This window comes from Artibeus jamaicensis, unplaced genomic scaffold (assembly GCF_021234435.1).
Source record: "Artibeus jamaicensis isolate MK-2021 breed Jamaican fruit bat unplaced genomic scaffold, CSHL_Jam_final contig_391, whole genome shotgun sequence".
Classification (NCBI taxonomy): Eukaryota; Metazoa; Chordata; class Mammalia; order Chiroptera; family Phyllostomidae; genus Artibeus; species Artibeus jamaicensis.
Genome location: NW_026521814.1, coordinates 28,311,247 through 28,331,920, shown reverse-complemented (window position 1 = coordinate 28,331,920; position 20,674 = coordinate 28,311,247). Strand labels below are relative to the sequence as shown.

Genomic DNA, 20,674 nt, shown 5'->3' with positions numbered 1-20,674 from the left:
AAATGTTTTTAATAAATGACATGGAAAATCTTTTCTACTTTCCAGTGAAATCTATGAAGAAATCTCAAATAACATAAACAATTTTTGGCTCACTAATAACTAGTTGTAATAGAAGTCATAAACCCATGGGGAGGAAACTGATCTATGATTCACTATTTGAAATCCTTAAGATCCCTGGAGTGTCTGATTGCTTCATTATTTTTAATTGCTGGGATTGATTAAACAGGGATTAGAAAACATAGTGAAGCAGTTACTTGCTTTCATTTACAAATTAAAATACTTCCTCTTGATTTTATTTTTAGGGTCTTTTATGCACCTTTTGCTTTCAAAAGTACCCAAGGGATGATATCATGCTGCTATAATCCTTTTGAATCTAAATGAAAATAATATATTATGAAGCCATATTTGTATGATTTTAAATGTTTATTTGTGAGCAAATGGCTAGATTTGCAAAATCTTGATCTCAGTAATGCCAGCTTTAATGGAATATGAATGAATACCTCCTTGTGTCTGAACACAGTGAGGTAAAAACAGTAAAACGTGCACTTCACTAGGCACTGTGACTGTGGTTTGGGGATTAAAGTAAATGTACCCTGTGCCCTCGGTTTCTCCTGCCAACGGGGAAGATCTCTTGAAACCTTTAGTTATACTTTTTTCATGAATGAATGTCATGAGCAGTAGAGAATTACATAACGGCATTTAGTGAGTTTTTTGGAATTGCTCAATTTCAAGAATTGCTTATTATCCCATTTAAATTTATGATTATACCCATGTAATCTCTACACTTAGTGGCATCCAAGGCCTGTCCTGGGGCACGTGAGGGGGAGGATTTGAGATTAACCCAGAGGAAACTACCTGAGTCTGGGTGGAGGAAAGAGTCACCTTCCCAGGGGGAACTGCAAGAAGCTCTTTTACCATTCCTGGTCACAGATAGGAAATTTTTGTATAGAAACAAAGGTGCTCTGTTCCTCAGAAGAAATATTCTCTTACTGGGAAAGGTGGGGCAACACAAGGTCTCCCGCTCAGCAACCAGAGCTGAAGCACGTGCAGACGTTTCCTAGTTTTGTGTGTGTGGGATTCCCCAGTCAGTTCAGAGTCAGTCACTCAAGGAAAAGTACATGAAAGGGAGAAGTGGGAGGGGATGCTCAGAATATAGGTAGGGGCCTTAACTCAAGACATAAGGGCATGTAGACTGCAAAATAGATGCTGGGAGACAGGGAGAGAGAGTCTGTGTTCAAATGAAGCCAAGGTCAACTCAGTGTTTATTGGCTTATGGTTTTATTGGTGACCAGGGCCAGAAAGTTTCTATACTTTATTGCTGTATGTATTGGTGAGTGTGTAGAGGCAGGGATGAGAGAAGATTGTAGAGAGCTGAAGAATGAAATGAGGTGGAGATAGAAAGCATATATACATAGCGTCTTTAATAAGGATAATTATGAAGACACAGAGAGAGATCTCTCCATAGCTGGAAGGGAGTGTGGTAACAAAAGAATGATTTATTTGCTTGTTGTTTGCTTTCTAAAAAGAGAGACCTGAGCATGATTACTTCCCCACTTATGGGAAAGGGACAATTTTAAGATATAGGTGACAGAGAGAGAGAGCCGCCTATAAAGAGCCATTAGGTGTGAAGCAGGAGTTAGCAGATTGCTTAGTTCACAATAATGGCTGGTTATCATTGTGAATTCCACATTATAACGTGATTATTGAATTGTAACTACATATAGTTTACTCGTGACAAATGACAGTGATGTTTTTCTCTTATTGTGTAAGATTTCCTTTACTTTTTCACGCCTCTAAGATCCTTAACATATAAATCAGCTAATCCAGCCAATATGAGAGATAGCTTGCAACCCGATCTAATGGATTGTGAGGTTAATGAGCTGTTAGAAATTAGACCAGTGTGAAATAAAATAAATTTATCACCAAAAAACCCTTTGGAATATTACATTTATGACTAAATGAAACGTTAGTGTGCTTTTAATGCAACAGTCAGGCTTGCCTGAATCTTGGTTATAGTCTCTACAAACTGTACTTTTCACATATACTACTATAGTAAATACAGTCCATTTTAAGGTCAGAACTTGAAGCATATAAGCAAAGGCTTCCCCAATAGAAATAATGACTCATTTTTTATATGTTCTTTCATTTACAGGTCACATTATTAAACTTCATGATAACATTTGAGGGACTGCAGGATCAGCTTTTGGGAATTGTGGTGGCGCGGGAAAGGCCAGACCTGGAAGAAGAAAAACAAGCCTTGATATTACAAGGAGCTGAAAACAAAAGGTTTCAAACATTATAAATCACAGAATTATTTTAGTTATTTCAAGATCACTTAGAATAAATTAAAGTACATTCTAAAGATCTATTTTATTAGATTTAATAGGTGCATTGACTAGGAAGATTTAATAGAAAAATATAAGGTGCTTCTATGTTAATTTGGAAAATTGCATTACAGAGTATATTTTTATAAATAGGTCCTCAGGCACCGGAAGAATTAGAAGGTATATGTTTTCAACTAGTCAACAAAGTCAGGACAAAAGTTTTTGTATTTTTAAATTACATTTTATTGATTATGCTATTACAGTTGTCCTGATTTTTCCCCCTTTGCCTGCCTCCACCCAGCACCACCCACCCCCCAGCTCCCTCATGCAATCCCCCCACCATTGTTCATGTCTGTGGGTCATGTATATAAGTTCTTTGGCTACTTCATTTCCTATACTGTACTTTACATCCCTATGGCTATTCTGTAACTACCTAGTTGTACTTCTTAATCCCCTCACTTCTTCACCCACTCTCCCTTTTCCCCTCCCATCTGGCAACCATCTGGCAACTAACTTCTTTTCTGTTGCTGCTTTTAAGAGTCTCTCTTTATCTCTAAACTTTGGGATTTTAATTTTGATGTGTCTTGGAGTGGGCCTCTTTGCATTCATCTTGTTTGGGGCTCTCTGTGCTTCCTGGACTTGCATATCTATTTCCTTCACCAAATTAGAGGAGATTGTCTTTTACTATTTTTTAAAAATAGATTTCCAATGTCTTGCTCTTTCTCTTGTCCTGCTGGCACCTCTATGATGAGAATGTTGGACCTCTTCAAGTTGTCCCAGAGGCTGTTTATACTATCCTCATTTTGGGGGGGGATTCTTTTTTCTTCTTGTTCTGCATGGTTGTTTTTTCTTCCTTATGTTCCAAATCATTGATTTGATTCTTGACTTCATCCACTCTAATGTTGTTTCCCTGTAAATTGTTCTTTATTTCAATTAGTGTATCCTTTGTTTCTGAATGGATCTTTTTTGTGCTATTGAGGTCCTCACTAAGTTCCTTGAGCATCCTTATAATCAGTGTTTTGAACTTTGCATCTGATAGATTATCTCCATTTGTTTAGCTCTTTTTCTAGAGTTTTGTTGTGTTCTTTCATTTGGGCCAGGTTTATTTGTCTCCTCATTTTGGTAGCCCCCCTGTGTTTGTTTCTATGTATTAGGTAGAGCTGCTTTGACTTCATGTCTCAGTAGTGTGGCCTAATGTAGTCGGTATCCTGTAGGGTCTAGTGCACAGCCTCCCCTATTATGAAAGGTGTGCTCTCTGGTCTGAGTACACCCTCCTTTTATAGCTGAGCTTCGGTTTCTGTTGGCAGATCAGTGGGAGAGATTTACCCAGGCCAGTCAGCTCTAGGGACTGGCTGTGACCACTGACCACCACCCTTGGCCCTTTGTGGAGGATCAGCTCTTCGGAGACAGGGTGGTGGTGCTGCGACATGGTCTGTAGTTGTCCACTGGGTGCACTGGCTTTTGAGTTTCCTGGGTGGTACAGGCCAAGGTCAGCCCCCAACTATGTTTTGCCTGGGGAACCCTGACTTAGCTATAAAGCAATCTGAGCTGGCTGCTACTTGTGCTGGGCTTGGAGATTCATAGGCAGAGCCAAGTTGTGACTCTAACTGGCTACCACTAGGGCTCACCGAGGCCAGCTATTGCTTGTTTAATAGAATGAAGGAGCCAAGACTAGCCATTCTTTGAAAAAGCAGCTTGAGAAGGCCAGTAATTTGTGTGAGCAGAGCCTCTGGGGATCTCCAGGGAGGGTTAAACACTATTAGCCAGGTTGATGGAGTCTCAGATATGGCACCAGCTTATGGGCTCTGTGTGGGGAGGGTTTAGTAGAGGGACAATGGCCTCTGCTCACCTTGATTCCAGACACTTAAGTTTCTCCCTGTACACCACTGGTGCAATTCAAACTGCTATCAAGGTGCTAACAGAGCTCAGAGGAGTGAGTCTGAGTAGGTCCATCCACTCAGTAGGTCTGAGTGGGTGCTTTAAGAGAAACTGCTTGGGGCTCCAACACTCCATTCCTCCCTGGGTTTTGCAACTAGAAGTTGTGGGGACTTAATCTTCCTGGCACTGGAATCCTGGTCTGGGGGGCCTGGTTGGGTCTGGTACTCCTTGCTCCCAAGATATCCCACCCAAATTTTTTTTAAGTTGCTGTTTCTTTCGTTTACTTATTTATTTATTTTTTAGAGAGAGGGGAAGGCAAGGAGAAAGAGGGAGAGAAATATCAACGCGTGGTTGCCCTCACCTGTCCCCAGTTGGGGTCCTGGCCCACAACCCAGGCATGTGCCCTGACTGGGAATCAAACTGGCCACCCTCTGGTTCACAGGCCTGTGCTCAATCCACTGAGCTACACCAGCCAGGGCTCCCTCTCAAATTTTTATCTACCACATGTGCAGGTTGGACCTACTCGTTCCACATTTCTGCACCTGCTATCAGTCTGGATGGATGGGGTTTCTCTAATTCTGCAGCTGTCAGACTTCCATTCAGCTCGATTTCTGACATTCCTGAGTGATAGTTGTTCTATATTTTAGTTGCAGTTTTGATGTGGTTGTGAAAATAGGCAAACCATGCCTGCCTACACTGCCATCTTGACCGGAAGTCCTGAAAGTTTTAGTATTTATTGTGTAACTGAGGCTACCTGTTTTCGCCGGAGCACAGTCTGAATGAATAGATTGTTTCATCCCCCTTTCTGCTCATAACATCTGCACCTTAGGTAGAAAGGGTAAAGCTCGATAAGTACTGAAAATTTTGAGAAAACACATGGAGTGATAGTCTGTTCTCTTGGGGCTAGGGGTACTTGATGGCAGAGAAGATTGGTTTACCATCTCTCTCTCTAGTTACCACATGAGTGATCATTAGAAAGAGAAGTGGACCAGAAAAGCCTGTCTTTTTGACATTTCACAAGATAAGAAATTATACAACATCACTGTTACAGATGTTTGTCACAAAGAGATGCATTTCTTTAGGTTACAAGCTCTTTGTTTCTTAGAAAAGAATGTGTACGTGAAGTGATTTTAAATGATTTCTTCTTCTTCTGAGAAAATTGCGTTTTATTCCAGGCAGTTAAAGGAAATAGAAGACAAGATTTTAGAAGTTCTTTCATCTTCAGAAGGCAATATATTAGAAGATGAAACTGCTATTAAGATATTATCTTCCTCCAAGGCTTTGGCTAATGAGATTTCTCAAAAGCAGGAAGTAGCTGAAGAGACAGAGAAAGAGATTGATACCACCCGCATGGGCTACCGGCCTACTGCCATCCATTCCACCATCCTGTTTTTCTCTATTGCTGACTTAGCTAACATTGAGCCCATGTATCAATACTCCCTGACTTGGTTTATTAACCTTTTCATCCTGTCTATTGAAAATTCAGAGAAATCAGAAATTTTATCCAAAAGGTATGTAAAAGAAATGCTAATCAATACTAATACTAATTAATGTATGAAAATTAAATAGTCATCGGTGGCTTTCACCATTATTTCAGAATGCTATGAGCATTACAGTCACAGAATTAAAATGATTAATCATCATACCAGAGATAAATGTGAGGGTTAAAAAGTGAACAGATGGGAGCAAATTTAGTCTGGTGGGAAACTATTTACAGAGATATAAGATTATAATGTAATTCTAAAAAGTGGAAATATTTACCTTGTTTTATTGTTTCCAAAGTATATGTATGATTGGAGGAATGGAAAGAATATTAATACCCTAGGAAATATGACTCATCCCCTGTAAGCTTATATTCCAAAGTTACTAATTTATATTTTGATATATACATTTATAAACTTTGTCAAGTTGCAGGGTTTTAAAAAAATCCCCTGCTGTGATCTTTCACACTATTTATATAAGGTACCTTATTTGACTGTTGGCTATTATAATCAGTAATGGAATTAAGACCTTACTTAATAGTACGTCTGTGATAGAATAAAATTTCATTTTGTTTTCAGTGAGATAAATTTTTGTTTGGTACTAAAACATGTCTTTAGTAGAGTCTGATGTGAAATTACTGCTTGAATGAAGAGAATAACTTTTTGCAATCTTTGCCCGTTGTAACTTTATTGATCAATGTGAAGCTAGAGACTTCAGTTTCCAAATTGTTCATGCTCAAAGGAAACTCGGTTTAATGTTCATCACTTGCAGTTAAGAATTACTTTTTTAGAAATCGACAATGCTCATCTCCTGAAATCTGAATTAAATTTCTTCATTTATCATGGTAGAATGTTGCTAAATTTGTGATCTTCTTAGACTGAGCATTTTTGTCAGTGTAATTTTTTTTGAGCTCAAATATGAGACTAATAAAGGTGTGAAACTGACACTTAGCAAACCATTTCCAGGTATCTGTCCATGAGAAAGGAAATAGAGAGGTGGAAGTGGTATCTTGAGGGAAGAAATGCATGATGTGTAGTTTATTTCTCTATTTCTTTCAGTATCTGACATTTAGATATTAGCGAGGATTACTGAAATTCAGAAAATAAAATTTTAAGTGACCTTTATCAGAGAAATTCCCAGCCATTTGTGTTATGGTCGTTAATTGAACAAGTTTGTCTGGTTTTAACACTAATATCTGACTGAGTTCCTTGACGCAAGGATTTTTTTATTTTAATATTCTCAGGACCTTTCACAATGTCAGTCACACAGAGCCACATGGTAAATGACATCCTGCTTTTCACTGCAGTTCTTAATTTCTACCTTGTTTAAAATGATAGCCTCCAGAATGTTATCATCTTAAAGTAATTTTAAATCAAATTCTTTGCTGAAGTTTAAAGAAAAAATATTCTTTGCTGTCACTTAAAGACTTATTTCGTGTACAAGGTTTAAAAATTAGAACAATTATTTTTTATTATTTGTTTTTATAGGAAGTTAGAAGGCATCCACAAATATGACATGTTTCTCCATAACTGTGGTATAGCTTCTTACAATTTATAGAAGTCTTTTGACCTAGATGTAAGATTTTGGTGACATGTAGAAAACAAACGTGCTTTTTTTCTCTTTAGTAAAAAGTTCTTCAATTTAAAAACAATGAAAAGTATATTTATGACTACAGTTATCCTAAAATTATAATCTGAATCAAAGAACAAATTTAAAAACATTTATTAAGGTTATTAATATACGAGAGGTCTGTCCAGAAAGCATCCAGCCATGTACTATGAGAAATGGAAAGATTTATTGGACAAGAGACAAGATACAGAAAATATTGTACATAGGACAGTGACACTTCAGTCCCCTTCAAACTAGGCACCTTGGGACCTCACATAGTTCTCCCAGTCACTCATCAGCTGCCCTGTTGTATTTTCCTGAATCTCATCAACAGACTGAAATCTCTTCCCTTTGAAAGCTGTTTTTAGTTTTGGGAAAAGCCAGAAGTTGCAGGGTGCCAAATCTGGGCTGAGGGGGGCTGAGTCACCTTGGTGATTTGATGTTTCACCAAAAACCTCTCTGCACAGGACGTTTTGGATGAGTGGGCATGTTGTCATGATGAAGATGCCAATCACCAGTTGACCTTCTGAATCCTCTGAATAGTTTCCCCAGAGGAATGTTCAAACATAATGCAAAATTTCATGCAGACTTGTTGCTCTACTCACTCAGTCATTTTGAAAGCAATGCCCACACAGTACACAAGCTCACTCAATGGGGTCTATTGCCCCCACTGACTAGTACAGTGAAGTCGTCATTGTTCACACATGTGCATTCCAGTCCACTCTCCTTGGCTGCCAGCCATTCCCATTATGTTAACAATAGCTGGACTTTTTCCAGTCAGACCTCATACAGACAGACACATACAGAAATTAGAAGTATTTGCTCAAGGATTTTTCAAATTTAATTTTATTTTTATCACCATTTATCTCAGTGAGTTTTAATAAGTGAGCACACCTGGGTAACTAGCACCAAAATAAAAGACATACTAGTGTCCCCTTCTAATCACTAACCCTCCCCCAAGGTAGTCACTGGCCTGAGTTCCAACATCATAGCTTAATTTGGCCTGCTTTCGAACCTTACATAAAAGGAAGTGCACAGTATGTGCTCTTTTGTGTTTGGCATCTTGCGTTCAACTTTGTGTTTGTGAGGTTCATATTGTTTTGTGCAGTGCAGGGTTTATTCACTCTTACTGTTAAATAGTATTCCATTGTGTGAGTATATTGTTGAGGAAGTACAAAAATGAAATCTCCCAACCCAGATTTTCTCTAGAATGTGATGTGCATCACAGATAATCCATAGGAATTGCAAAGATAGAAATCTCATCCTAACTTTATGTGCTATTGGCGATGAGGTTACTGTGTGCATTAGCAAACTGCATATATCCAGAGAAAAAACACACATCTGGTATCTTCGTGACAGGAGGTAGTTTTGCAAGTTGGAGGCAGGCACTGATCCAAGTTAGGTTCCTACCCTCCCAGAAACTGGGAGGTAGGGGCGCTATCTCCCCTGAGTTTTACGTTTCAGAGAGATGGTTCTCAGATCGTTGAGAAAGATATTCCTGGATCATAAAGCTGACAAAAGGCCTAGGTTTTCAAAAGAATTTATTTGCATTTCAAAGAATGAAGAAAGTACTTGTAATTTTAAGTTTGCAGAAGTAAATGCTGTAAGCAACTGGAAGGGAAGGAACTCTATTTTATTTCCAATACAGAGAGTTATACCTCTTAATTTAAATTTTTGTTTGTTCTTACACTATACCAGAAATTATTTACTCATCGACTGTTGAGGACATTTGGGTAGCTTCCAGTTTGGAACTACTACAGGTGTTTGCTGCCTTCAGCATCCCTGCACTTGGCTTTGCATGCACACATTTCTGGTAGGCATGGCTCCAAGAATGGAATCGGTGCGCACAGGCTACATGTGTGGTGCAGTTCGGTAAACACTGCCAGACAGAGTCCCAGAGTCGTACCCTAAAAGACAGCCTGCCTCTCAGCCAGTCTTCCTTACTCTCCTCCTCCTTTTTTTTAAAAGTAAAATGAGGGTTTTTAATTAAGGAGCTAGCTCTCATTCAGAAATTAAATTTAGAAGGAGTTCTCATAAGAATAATTTATCTGTCAATCATTGATAAATACCATAAACTGTGGACGTTAGCTATTAGACTGTGTTATACCAAAGTCAAAGGAAGCATTTGATGATTGACAGCAGCCTACCAAATTCTTTTAGAATCTTAACATTGTCTACAGTTATCTCTCATTTCCTTTTATTCAGAGATGAAAATGTATTTTATTTTTGTCTTCTGATCATTGTTATTCGTAATAATTATGATTTAACTGTGTAACCAAACATATTATGTTATGACTACTATGGTATATACTATGAAATAGCCAAAATAATTTGGATCAACTGTTTTTTTTTTTCATAAAAATTTTAACATGCTAAAATTCACTAGAGCAAAATAAGTAACTGTAGTAAAAAATATGTAAGTACAGAAACAAAAACCTAACTGGGTTTTTGTGACAGAGACTAAACTGAAATATCTCTTCCTGAATTAAGGAGATATTAACTTTGGTCTGTTCATTTAATATACAACATGGAACATTTAGAAATATTTATGGAATAAGTCAGTCAAATTTTACCTCTAGAAATATTGTATTATTAAAAATAATCCACAGTGTAATAGATCAATATATTATGCATGGATTTTTTTTCCAAAGAGACGGTTTTACTAAAGATTAGTTGACAACAAAATACAGTTCTATTGGTGTTTTCTAAACTCTGCAGGTCTCAAATTAGTGCGCTTAGTTAGTGAGGATCCTTGATTGTTGGGGAGTAATTGACCAGAAAGCTTATTGGCATAGCACAGATTTAATCATTGATAAGTTTCCTTAAAGCATTTTATTTCTACTATAATGCATTTTTATTTTTTTTGCTTTTCTTTCTGTTGACCCTAGGCTTCAAATTCTCAAGGATCATTTTACTTATTCTCTCTACGTCAATGTCTGCCGATCACTCTTTGAAAAGGACAAGCTACTTTTTTCCTTTTGTCTGACTGTAAATCTGCTGATACATGAGCATGAGGTCAGTACTGTTTTAATGTGTAGAGAAAAACCGTAATATCAATGTTAATTCATTAATTTACTGATTTGTATGTGGATATATGTAAAAAGGGTTGGAAATTGTTTAACAGTAGTAAGAATGATTACAATTAAGGCGAGACAACACAACTAAACTGAATTTCATAGGTAAAAAATTAAGCACAGAATTAATTATATTACTATTATTTAAACTTTTGTGTGTTTTCATTTAAAATAAATTTGTTTCTATTAGAATCTCATATAAATATGCATATAAATTGACTAAATATATTGATATATTTACATGGAGTAATAGTATAAATGGTAACGTTTATAAGAACTTGTACACGTTAGTCAAATCTACCATTTGTGTTGAACATACCTTTTATAAAGTTTAGCTCTTTTAAATCCATTCACTTAAAGTATTGGTAATGGGGGGAGTGGAGGAATTGAAGGGGAAAAAGAAAAAGAACTCATGGACAGAGAACACAGAGCAGTGATTTCAGGGTGGGGGGAGGATGGGTGGAGGTGGTACAGGGGGGATAAATGATGATGGAAAAATACAATAAAAATGAAAAATAAAATAAAAGAAGCACTTTAAGAATGGAAGACAGGTAGTGTGTAAATTCACTATTTTTTATACTTATGTGTTTAAGATTTATTGATTTCTTTGGTGATGTATTGATTGAATTCTAAAGGAGTAAAGACTTTTTCTTGTATTTCTTGCAAACATTTCATCACAGTACCTGGTTATATTTAGGGAAAATATTTGAAAACATAGCAGAATGATTGCTTTCTGTCTTCCCACAGTTTTTGGAGCAAACAGAACCCTACACAGTCAATTGGAAATCATATATTCAAGTAGAATATATTCAGATTTTCATGTTTAGTAATTTTGGAGGAAAATTTATCAAAAAGTAGCTTTTTCAAATGAAACCATTTTGAAAAATGATGATGATAGGTACAGTGGTTTCTTATTAATAAATACTAAGCTTTATCAGTAGCTATAGAATTTCATAGGAACCATACCCAAAACTTGAAAATCAACAGTCAATTCCTTTAAAATGGTTGTAAATTTACTATGTCTATGATGACCTTATTTCTGACTCTTCATGCTTCTTTGTTTTCAAAAGATTAATAAAGCTGAGTGGAGATTTCTGCTCACTGGTGGCATTGGACTGGATAATCCTCATGCCAACCCTTGTACATGGCTTCCTCAAAAATCCTGGGATGAAATATGCCGACTAGATGATCTGCCTTCTTTTAAAACCATTCGGAAGGAGTTTATGCACCTAAAGGATGGGTGGAAAAAAGTGTATGACAGTTTGGTATGTTTTTAACCCTCTTGCTTTTCAAAGTTTTTAATGGAGAAAATGTTAAATAACATACTCTGATCTTTGAATACAAACAAGATTCAAGTAAGCTATAAACACCTGGTCAGATATTAAAAATCAAAGTTTAGACTTATATTATCCCCACCTTCTAAATCACTGGTTCTGTTTGGGTTTCTCTTCAAATTCTTTGAACTGTGTGGAGATGCAGAAAATGTGCAAGAATATTTTTGATCCTTAAAAATATTCTTTTTGAATTTTTATGCCAACATATACTTTGGCAATCATAAGCAAAGGAGCTAAAATTTTACAAAACAGCTATCATTTAGATTTTCTGATTGCAGGATACAAGCTAATAAATATTTGTGTCATTTGAGGAGAGGGAAAAGCTAATATTTCTCAAATATTTTTATGAGACCCTATCTTGCTAATTAGAGACTATTATAGTTAACATACACTAGGATAACCACAGTTTCCTTCTGGAATTCATGGAAATGGTTGCCTTCCTAATTTTTTAGCACCAGTGCTAGTTTTTACCAATTCCCAGCTAATTTTTTCTACCCCTCTGTTTCTCCTCTCTTGACATTTTGCTTTCCTTGGGTTTAATTTGCACTAGCTCTGTTTGGGAAAGCTGGGAGGAGGAGAGGAAGAGCCAGGTATGTGGGGACATTTTTTTATGTGAGTATCTATTTGTTGTATTATGCATGATGGGAAGATTTTTGTCTAGGCATAAACTCAAATATTTTGGACAGGTTTCTTTGGGTCTCTCATTGTTAGCAATACAGATCTATTTCTTAGAGATAAATATGTTTTTGTAAGTACTACATTCTAATTTGAAATAGAAATTTGTTCACAATACTGAAGCATGGAGATTTCTCATCTGAGATACTGCATAGCTTTCCGCGAAGTTTCAAAGGTACGAATGTCCCCCTTTTTCTCAAGGTTACATGTCCTGGGATCTTGATTATTCTCTTCCCATATATTTGTAATAGCTCTTTCCTTTTTTTAGCTTCTTCACTTGCACATTCTCAAATATCTCTTTATGAAAAGGGTACAAAACTTGTTCAAAACAAGACATAACAATAAATTTTAGTACAATACCTTTCCTTGTAATGACTATTTTAATCAATAGCTGACCCAAGTAGCTAGTAGGTTCTTTTAGATGCCTTTGGAGAAGAAAAATGGGAATAAAGCTTCATATGCACACTTATTTTTTCATAAGGATCATTTTAATTATTGATTACTATTCACATTGAAATTAACCTGCCTAATTCATGTCTTGGTTTTGATGCCTTTGTGGTGTATTAAATTTTATTTTCATAGCTCTGCCTCAATCTAATAAAACTTACACTGGCATTCCTGATTTCATTCAGTAATTATGCTTTCTCTAAAATTTAGATTATAAGTCAAAATACTATTGTTGTTGTTGTTTCCAGAAATAATCTCCAAAGCAACATTAAATTATCTGCACTGTAATTTTAGGAACCACATCATGAGACTTTTCCTGATGTTTGGAAAGATAAAGTAAATGAGTTTCAAAAGATGCTTATCATTCGTTGCCTGAGGCCAGACAAGGTAAACATGGGCTTTGAAAGCAGCTCCTCTGTCCCAGCGCCTCCCCTCTCCGCAGCCCACCAAGGGGTGGGTGGAGCAGCCGGGCGAACAACCCCACTTCTTTCTAATACAGCCACTCTTCCAAAAGTTTGTGTATTTATTAAAAGCACCCTAACTTCAGACCATATTTTATGAGTCTTCCTAAAGTATGCTTCCCCAATTTCTCACAGTCTACTTCTTTTACACGCTGTAATCTCACTTTTTTTTATTCTTACTTTTCAGTAAAATTAATCAGTGATGTTAACATCAAGCTAATACACTAGAATTTCTGGTTCTTCAAATGCTATCCTTATATTAGGTCTTTGTTAGCCTTTGGAAAATTAGTGGAAAATTATTTTTAAGACATTTATCATCACTGACTACAAAGTAAAATAGCAATAATTTGAGTTTTGCTTTCTTCAAATAATCAATGATATAACAAACATATCAGCTGACATGTCATGTCATCGAATTTGAATACTCATCGACATCCTCACTTGCATTATACTCCATTAAAAAGAACTATTCATGCCCTGGCTGGTGTGGTTTAGTGGATTGAGCACTGGACTGCCAAATAAAGGGTTGCTGGTTCAATTCGTAGTCAGAACACATACCTGGGATTTGGGCCAGGTCCCCAGTAGGGAGCTTTTGAGAAACACATTAATGTTTCTCTCCCTCTCTTTCCCTCTCCCTTCTTCTCTCTAAAAATAAATAAAATCTTTTTAAAAAGAACTATTCACTTAAGTATAATGGCTCATATCCACAGAGATATCCACATACTCAGGAAAAATATAGATACTAGGTATGTTGGGGAAAAATTGAAAAAATATTTTAATTATCTACAGTTTCTACTCAGGTAAAAGTAACATATAATTATTTAAGAACTTACTGGCTTCATAATTTAAGTTGCTAAGAAATATAAGACAACATTTCCATCCTAACCAAAAAAGAAAGAAAAAAAGCAGAACTTAGATGGTGAAAGCAATATATTTTTTAATGTTTTTATACATGTCAGTGATCATGTGACATGGCGGCATTCTTTCTTCTGTAAGCCAGAGTCTGTTCCACGACAACATGTAATTCTTGCCTGACTTGGCAGGTGTTCTTAACCAGGACCACAGCATCCGTCAGGCAAAGTGCCTAGGGACCATGACACTTTTAGGGGTCTGTGAAGATGTTTTCATTTCTTTTATGATCAGAAAATATGACCCAATCTATATTATATTTGCAGTTATACCCAAACAATTGTAAAATATAATTTTTAATTTTCTTAATGAGGGAAGGGGCCCCCAATGTGCCTAGGTCCCATTAAAGTCGTAATGCTGCCCTGCTCTTAGGTGCTGGAAGCAATTATAGTTGTTTAAGAATCATTATTAAACTGATGATGGAGGATGAGACATCCCCTTGGTAGCTCTTTTAAAAAATGAATCTCCACTGGAACTTTAGGGTTAAGCCTAAGAAGTTTTTGTTTCAAGTATTAATAAAGGAGAATATGAAACGCTTCAAATCTTGTCTAATATGGCTTCTGCCTTCACAACCTTTTATTAGAATTTTCTAAGGTTTTTACTTGGTTTCCTAAGCTGGACAAAGGCACACTAAAAGGACCCTGCATATGCTGCTGCTCTTCTTCCCTCAATATGTGAAAAACAGAGAACCCTCTGTTCATTAAAAGTGGTTAACGAACCATTTCCTAATTGCAGCAGTTTCCTCTATGAAAGTCTTTTCCTCAGTTTTACGACTAAAAAAATTGACATTGTAAATCTGAAAATAAATTGAGCTATACCAAATAGATCAACTATTACTTTTTATATTCTCTTTTTAAAGTGTTTTTGGGGGAGGTGATGAGTTAGATATTCAAGCTGAGGTGGCTTTGTTTGTATGTTTTTGTATTTAAATCAATTGAGATTACATTTATGGTTTCATCCTTCTCTTAGCTGCTCTAACACTTTAGTACCCCATCTCCTCTAGAATTCTTCTTGGATGGGTGGATGAGTGGGTAGAAATTAATGCTTCTCAGCAATATTTTCAATTCTTTCCTTTTGTGCACACTCGAGGCGGGGGGAATTGGTCATATACCTTGCTTTGGCCAATAAAATGTGAGCATTTAACTGCCAGTGTGAGATTTTCCAGGGCACTCACCTGCCATCAAAGTTGTGGAATCCTGTGTTGATATTTAAACCATAAACAAGCTGGATTGCTGAGCCAGCACAGTGAGTTAGTTACCTGCACACCCAGGCGAACTTGCAGGGACAAAAAATAAGCTCTTGTTGTGTTAAGCCACTATGATGTGGAAATTGTTTGCTACTATGACATGACTCAATTTATCCTAAGTCACAGGTGGCAAAGACAAGGCCCGTGGGCCAAATCCGTCCCTCCACCTTGTTGTATCCCTTGTTTCTGCCCAGCAGCAGTGCCGAGGTCTCACTTAACTGTTAAGGAGCAGTTACATGTATACAGTCCCAACATTATGTTCGGCCCTTTGAAGGCAACCTCGAGGCTGATGTGGCCCCTGGTGAAAGTGAGTGTGATGCCGTGTTAAGTGAGACATTATCTACGTGTACTATCGCATCTGAAACCCTTGGTATAAAAATAGTTAGTAGTATGCTCTTACATTATGAAACCTTTCAATCTTACTGTTACCAGGTATTCTAATTTCTAGTGATGAACTGTTGATTTTGGAATCTATATATTTTTAAATATATATGGCAATTATGCTTTTAAAAGGGTTTTCCCAATTAAAATGATGTTCGCATACCCAAGAAAGTAACAGTGCTACATGGAACTAGTATTTGGACTCTGGCTATATAGATTTTATTTCTTTGTAATATCTAAGTCATGAGATACTACAACACCCACCTGGAAAATCAGCGATTGCCTCTTATAATATACTTTATATACTTAAAATATACTTTATTTGTCAATGCAATTTTTTTAACCTCCTTTCTACTGCTCTTCCCTCGAATCCCACTCCACCTAGGTAAGAAATCACAAGGGCCAGGTTCTCCACTGCTCTTGCTTGGAAAGATGTAAAAGCTCTTGACTAGATCACCTGTGGAAAAGTGAGATGACCTGCACTTTCCTCTAAAGTGTAATAAATAGTCCGTGGTGTTTTATTTAGCAAAGAAGAATAACAAATGGATAAATACTAAAGCGTAGAATGCTTTGGGTCTATTTGCAAAATGAAGAGCTTCTGGCCACAGTTTTCTTCTGAACTGTAATGAAAAAGTAAATTAATCAGCTTTCAATAAGAAAGTTGTCAAATATAAGTTAATATGTTTCACTGACCTCAGATAAATCTTGTGGGAACTTGCAATACATAGAAAAACATAAATGAGGGACCACAAACTTCTTCCCTGCCTTTTGGAAGATGGCTGCCTAGATTAGTTTGTAATTTCTGTTACTGGCAGATTTCATTTCACAAAGGCAGTGCTGGCAAAATCAGATCGCAGAAGCAAACCCAAGCCATCACCTTGCAAATTAAATTGCTAACACAGCCTCATTCACCTTTGTAGTGACAGTTCCGTCTCGGGAGCAAGCAAGCCTTGTTCAGTTTTAACATTAAAAAGGAAACACTGCAATTTGTCTCTGTTCACCTCTGTCCACGGCTAACAGGAGAATCGCTTCACACCAGCCGTGTCTGCATGTTGCAGTGGCCGAGAACAGCCAGAACCACTCACAAATCAGGGGCCACTTACAACGCAGACTTGCTAAAAGTTAAACCACGCACTTAAGGGCCAGGTGCTTTCATTCTGTGTGTAAAACTGTAATGTAGTAAAGAAGTCAGCCTTGGGAGGAAAGAGGTTATGAAAACAACGTTTTCTTGTTTTTAATCTAGTGAGAAAAGACCAACAATAGGAAAAGAACAGGAAGGGGAAGGACAGAGACGAGGCCTGGGGCAGACAGGGTATTTTTAGTTTCCTGCAATAAGCTTGACATTTGTGCCCATTCAAAATATCTGACCATGAAATAACTTAACCTAGAAATGAAACTTTAAGGTGAATTTATTTTTCTGTAATTTTATTAGGATTTCTATAATTAAAATCCCACAGCCACAAAAGAAATCACCTTGAGTTGTTTATTCATCCACTGATTCAATCGATACTTAATGTGCACAAACAACATATGTGTTGTCTTGTTAGGTAGGGCCTTGATGTCACGGTACTTAATTTATTGTTTCTCCTCCACACATTTTCCATATTTGAATTAATCTAGAGAGATACTGGGAAGGGGTTACAAACTCCAGTGGAAGCCTGAATATCCTTCCACTCTCAGCTCCTCACCCTCACACCCTCAGCCCATGCACACACACATGCACGCGCACGCGCACACGCACGCACACTAGGGTGGGCAGTGTTTTAAGGCATTGTCAGGTGACAATGACCTTTACTTACAGACCTGTGTGAAGACATGTTCATGAAAATACACACTTAAACTTTGTAGATACTTGTAATCTTTTCCAGAGGAGCCCATCTTCCTGAAATACTTGGCACCTGCAAATTGTCCCTGCAGTTTGCTCCACGGCCCTCAGTGAGCTGGCGGAATTGCCGCCTAACTTAGTGTGTTGTGTGTCCACGTAACTCCATCCCCAGGTAGAGCAGGTGTCCATTGAGAATGGTTCTGGGGTCTTCAAAAGTTCTTTGCATTCTTCTCACTCCACTTCTCCTCTTGCTGGGTTATGTTTACATAATCTGGTGAGCTGGACACAGGGAGACTTGTTTGTTAAATGTACTTTTATCGTTTGTTTGGCTCACACCTGAGTCATGATTATGTGGTGTCGTTGCCCAGGTGTGATGAAGTTAGACCCTTCATCAGAGAGAAGGAGTGATGTCGCTAACGCTGTACTGATTAATGCAGTTCCATTCCCCCCTCGGTGCCTGAGAGGGCCCTAAGCCCCGACCTTCTGCCCTTTCTCTAACACGCTTCCAGAAAATGTGCACGCCTGCTATCAGAAATATTATGCAGTGTAGTTTTGCCTGTTTCTCAGGGGTATGGGTTTATTTCGCAGTGATTTGGTTTTGTAAAAGCATTTTTTCCAGATACATCAGTTCTTTCTTGAAGGTATGTAGTATTATATGAATCACACTAAAATTTCTTGGACTTTTGGAACATAGTTATTTAAAACTTAAGTAAAGAGCTAAGGTTTCTTATATTCTTCTATCTGCTATGTGTTCAATACTCATTAAAAGCAAGAAACATGTCTTCAAATTCTGGTGTCTAGCACCCACCTTTTTACTTAAATATTTATCATTTTTTATATCTAAAAGGCATTAATATAAAGTGATGCCTTTAACTGCCTACCAACATTAATGAGTAACTAAGCTCAAGTCCTTTGTTTTAGAACACCCTTGAATCTGAACTTTTTAAGGTTTTAGGCAAATTGTCAATATTCTTTTAAATATATTCTTGTTTCTTCGTAGGTTATTCCAATGCTGCAAGAATTCATTACCAACAAATTGGGACGTATATTCATTGAGCCACCCCCCTTTGACTTATGCAAGGCATTTGCAGATAGTAACTGCTGTGCACCCCTGATTTTTGTGCTCTCCCCTGGAGCGGATCCCATGGCTGCCCTTCTAAAATTCGCTGAGGACCAGGTACTTTAAAATAGACTGAGTTATCCATGCGTGTGTAAGTACATGTACATACTGTATACATGCACTTCCTTATACTTGAAATGCTAAGTGGTGAGGCAATGGTAAAAATTTATCACTCAGCCCTTGGAAGACTTGGGGGTCCAGAGGTTGACCAAGTACCAAGAAATTGATACCTAAATGGCTACTCTAATATTAAAAATAGCTCCTTGTCTAAATTATCAAACAGTTAAGGGGGATATTGAAAATCCAGGAAGAGCAGTGGTGGGTAGGACTAGAGCGGAAGTGATGGAGGTGGCTGGAAATATCCATTTTGTGTGAGACTCGCCCTCTTGAAATCAACACAACTTTTCCAGCCCTTTGAGACCCACCGGTTCCTCTCCAGTTCACTTCCCACATTTTACATCATGATTATTCCTGGCCCCTGTGTGGGACTGCTCAATGCATTGTCTTCGCTTGCTTACTTTGCTTCCTGCTGCTCTACCTGCTAGTGTGGGTAAGCCATGGGCGCTCTGACTGGGCTTAGGGCCTCACTCTTCCAGGGCTGCCATAACTCAAGGCATCTTCCAAAGAGCATTCAGATGGTCACCAACCTAGAGAGAAGGAGCTCAGGGAGCCACGGACCCGGTGCCCAGAAGCTACAGATGAGTCAGGATGTAGTAGAAATGAATTCCAAGCATACATCCCCATAAAATTCTTTAAAGTAACTTTTAAATGGGAATTAGGGGTTAATGGTTTATTTCTCCAAATGTTCTGCTGTAGCCAATTAGTTAAAATATTCGAAGACTTGGACAAGTTCACTGTTTTCTTTGTGGCTCTGGATTTTAGGAGTTGCTGCATGATGACCAAGCCCTCTCATCACTTCCTCATGCTAAAAGTCTTCGGAATTTCTTTTTCTGTCCCTTATCTCAACAACTAAAAACCCTGCAAAATTTGTCATCCATTGCCATGACTGTTTTGTACAGGAGTTGACTGCTGTTTTATCTAAGTGGTTATAGGATTCTTAGTAAGAGTTTTTTTAGGGCTGCATATATTGAAACCTTTGAAGGATGCTACCTAATTAAATTTCAGTATGTCTAATGTTAACATTTCCTATAATAATAATATTGATTCTTTCCCATCTTTATTACTTTTGTACACAGGGATATGGGGGATCAAAACTCAGCTCTTTATCTCTCGGTCAAGGCCAAGGGCCCATAGCTATGAAGATGTTAGAAAAAGCTGTCAAGGAAGGAACATGGGTTGTTCTTCAGAATTGTCACCTTGCTACCTCTTGGATGCCAACCCTTGAGAGAGTTTGTGAGGTAAAAATATGACTTTATTTGTATTAAATTGTATTCCCTCGATATAATCAGTGATATATAAAAGATCTAAGTAATTCCATTCCTGTCCTCTAATTTAGAGGGTTGCAGGTAAGTAACATGTCCGGATTACAGGGGATGGACCGGCTTTGGGAGCTGACTCACTAGGGAAGGGCACACAGCCAGACCTTGCTGGATCCTCTCAGTCACGGAAAGGGCCCCTCCGGAGGGGCAGCCTCGAAGATGAGAGTGAACAACAGGGTAGGAAGAAGCAATTTACTTTCTACAGCAGTGGCCCCAAAACAACCAAGGAGGCTTTTTAGGGTGAAATTCATGTGGCACTCTAAAACATTTCAAGGTAGAACTTTTCTTTAATTCACTTCTCACCCACCTAGCTAGTGATCCTGCCACAGAGGATCAGTCCCCAACCAAAGGCCGCCCCTTCCACCCTCTCTGCACTGGGTCACAGTACTGCCCTCTTTCTGTAAGCAGAAATTCCAGGAAGAAACCCATTTCGTTAAACCAAGCAAACAGAGCACCTGGGACTTGATTTCA

General features: G+C 37.7%; 1 protein-coding gene across 1 annotated transcript in view; it reads left to right on the top strand.

Annotated features, from left to right (window-relative positions):
- The window catches only part of DNAH7 (dynein axonemal heavy chain 7), a 221,069-nt gene that overhangs the window by 167,363 nt on the left and 33,032 nt on the right, over window positions 1-20,674 (top strand). The window contains exons 50-56 of the mRNA XM_053665233.1: window positions 2,153-2,286; window positions 5,378-5,713; window positions 10,181-10,307; window positions 11,437-11,631; window positions 13,117-13,209; window positions 18,645-18,821; window positions 19,961-20,122. Of these exons, the coding sequence (XP_053521208.1) occupies window positions 2,153-2,286; window positions 5,378-5,713; window positions 10,181-10,307; window positions 11,437-11,631; window positions 13,117-13,209; window positions 18,645-18,821; window positions 19,961-20,122 (1,224 nt within the window). The remainder of the gene's footprint in view (window positions 1-2,152; window positions 2,287-5,377; window positions 5,714-10,180; window positions 10,308-11,436; window positions 11,632-13,116; window positions 13,210-18,644; window positions 18,822-19,960; window positions 20,123-20,674) is intronic.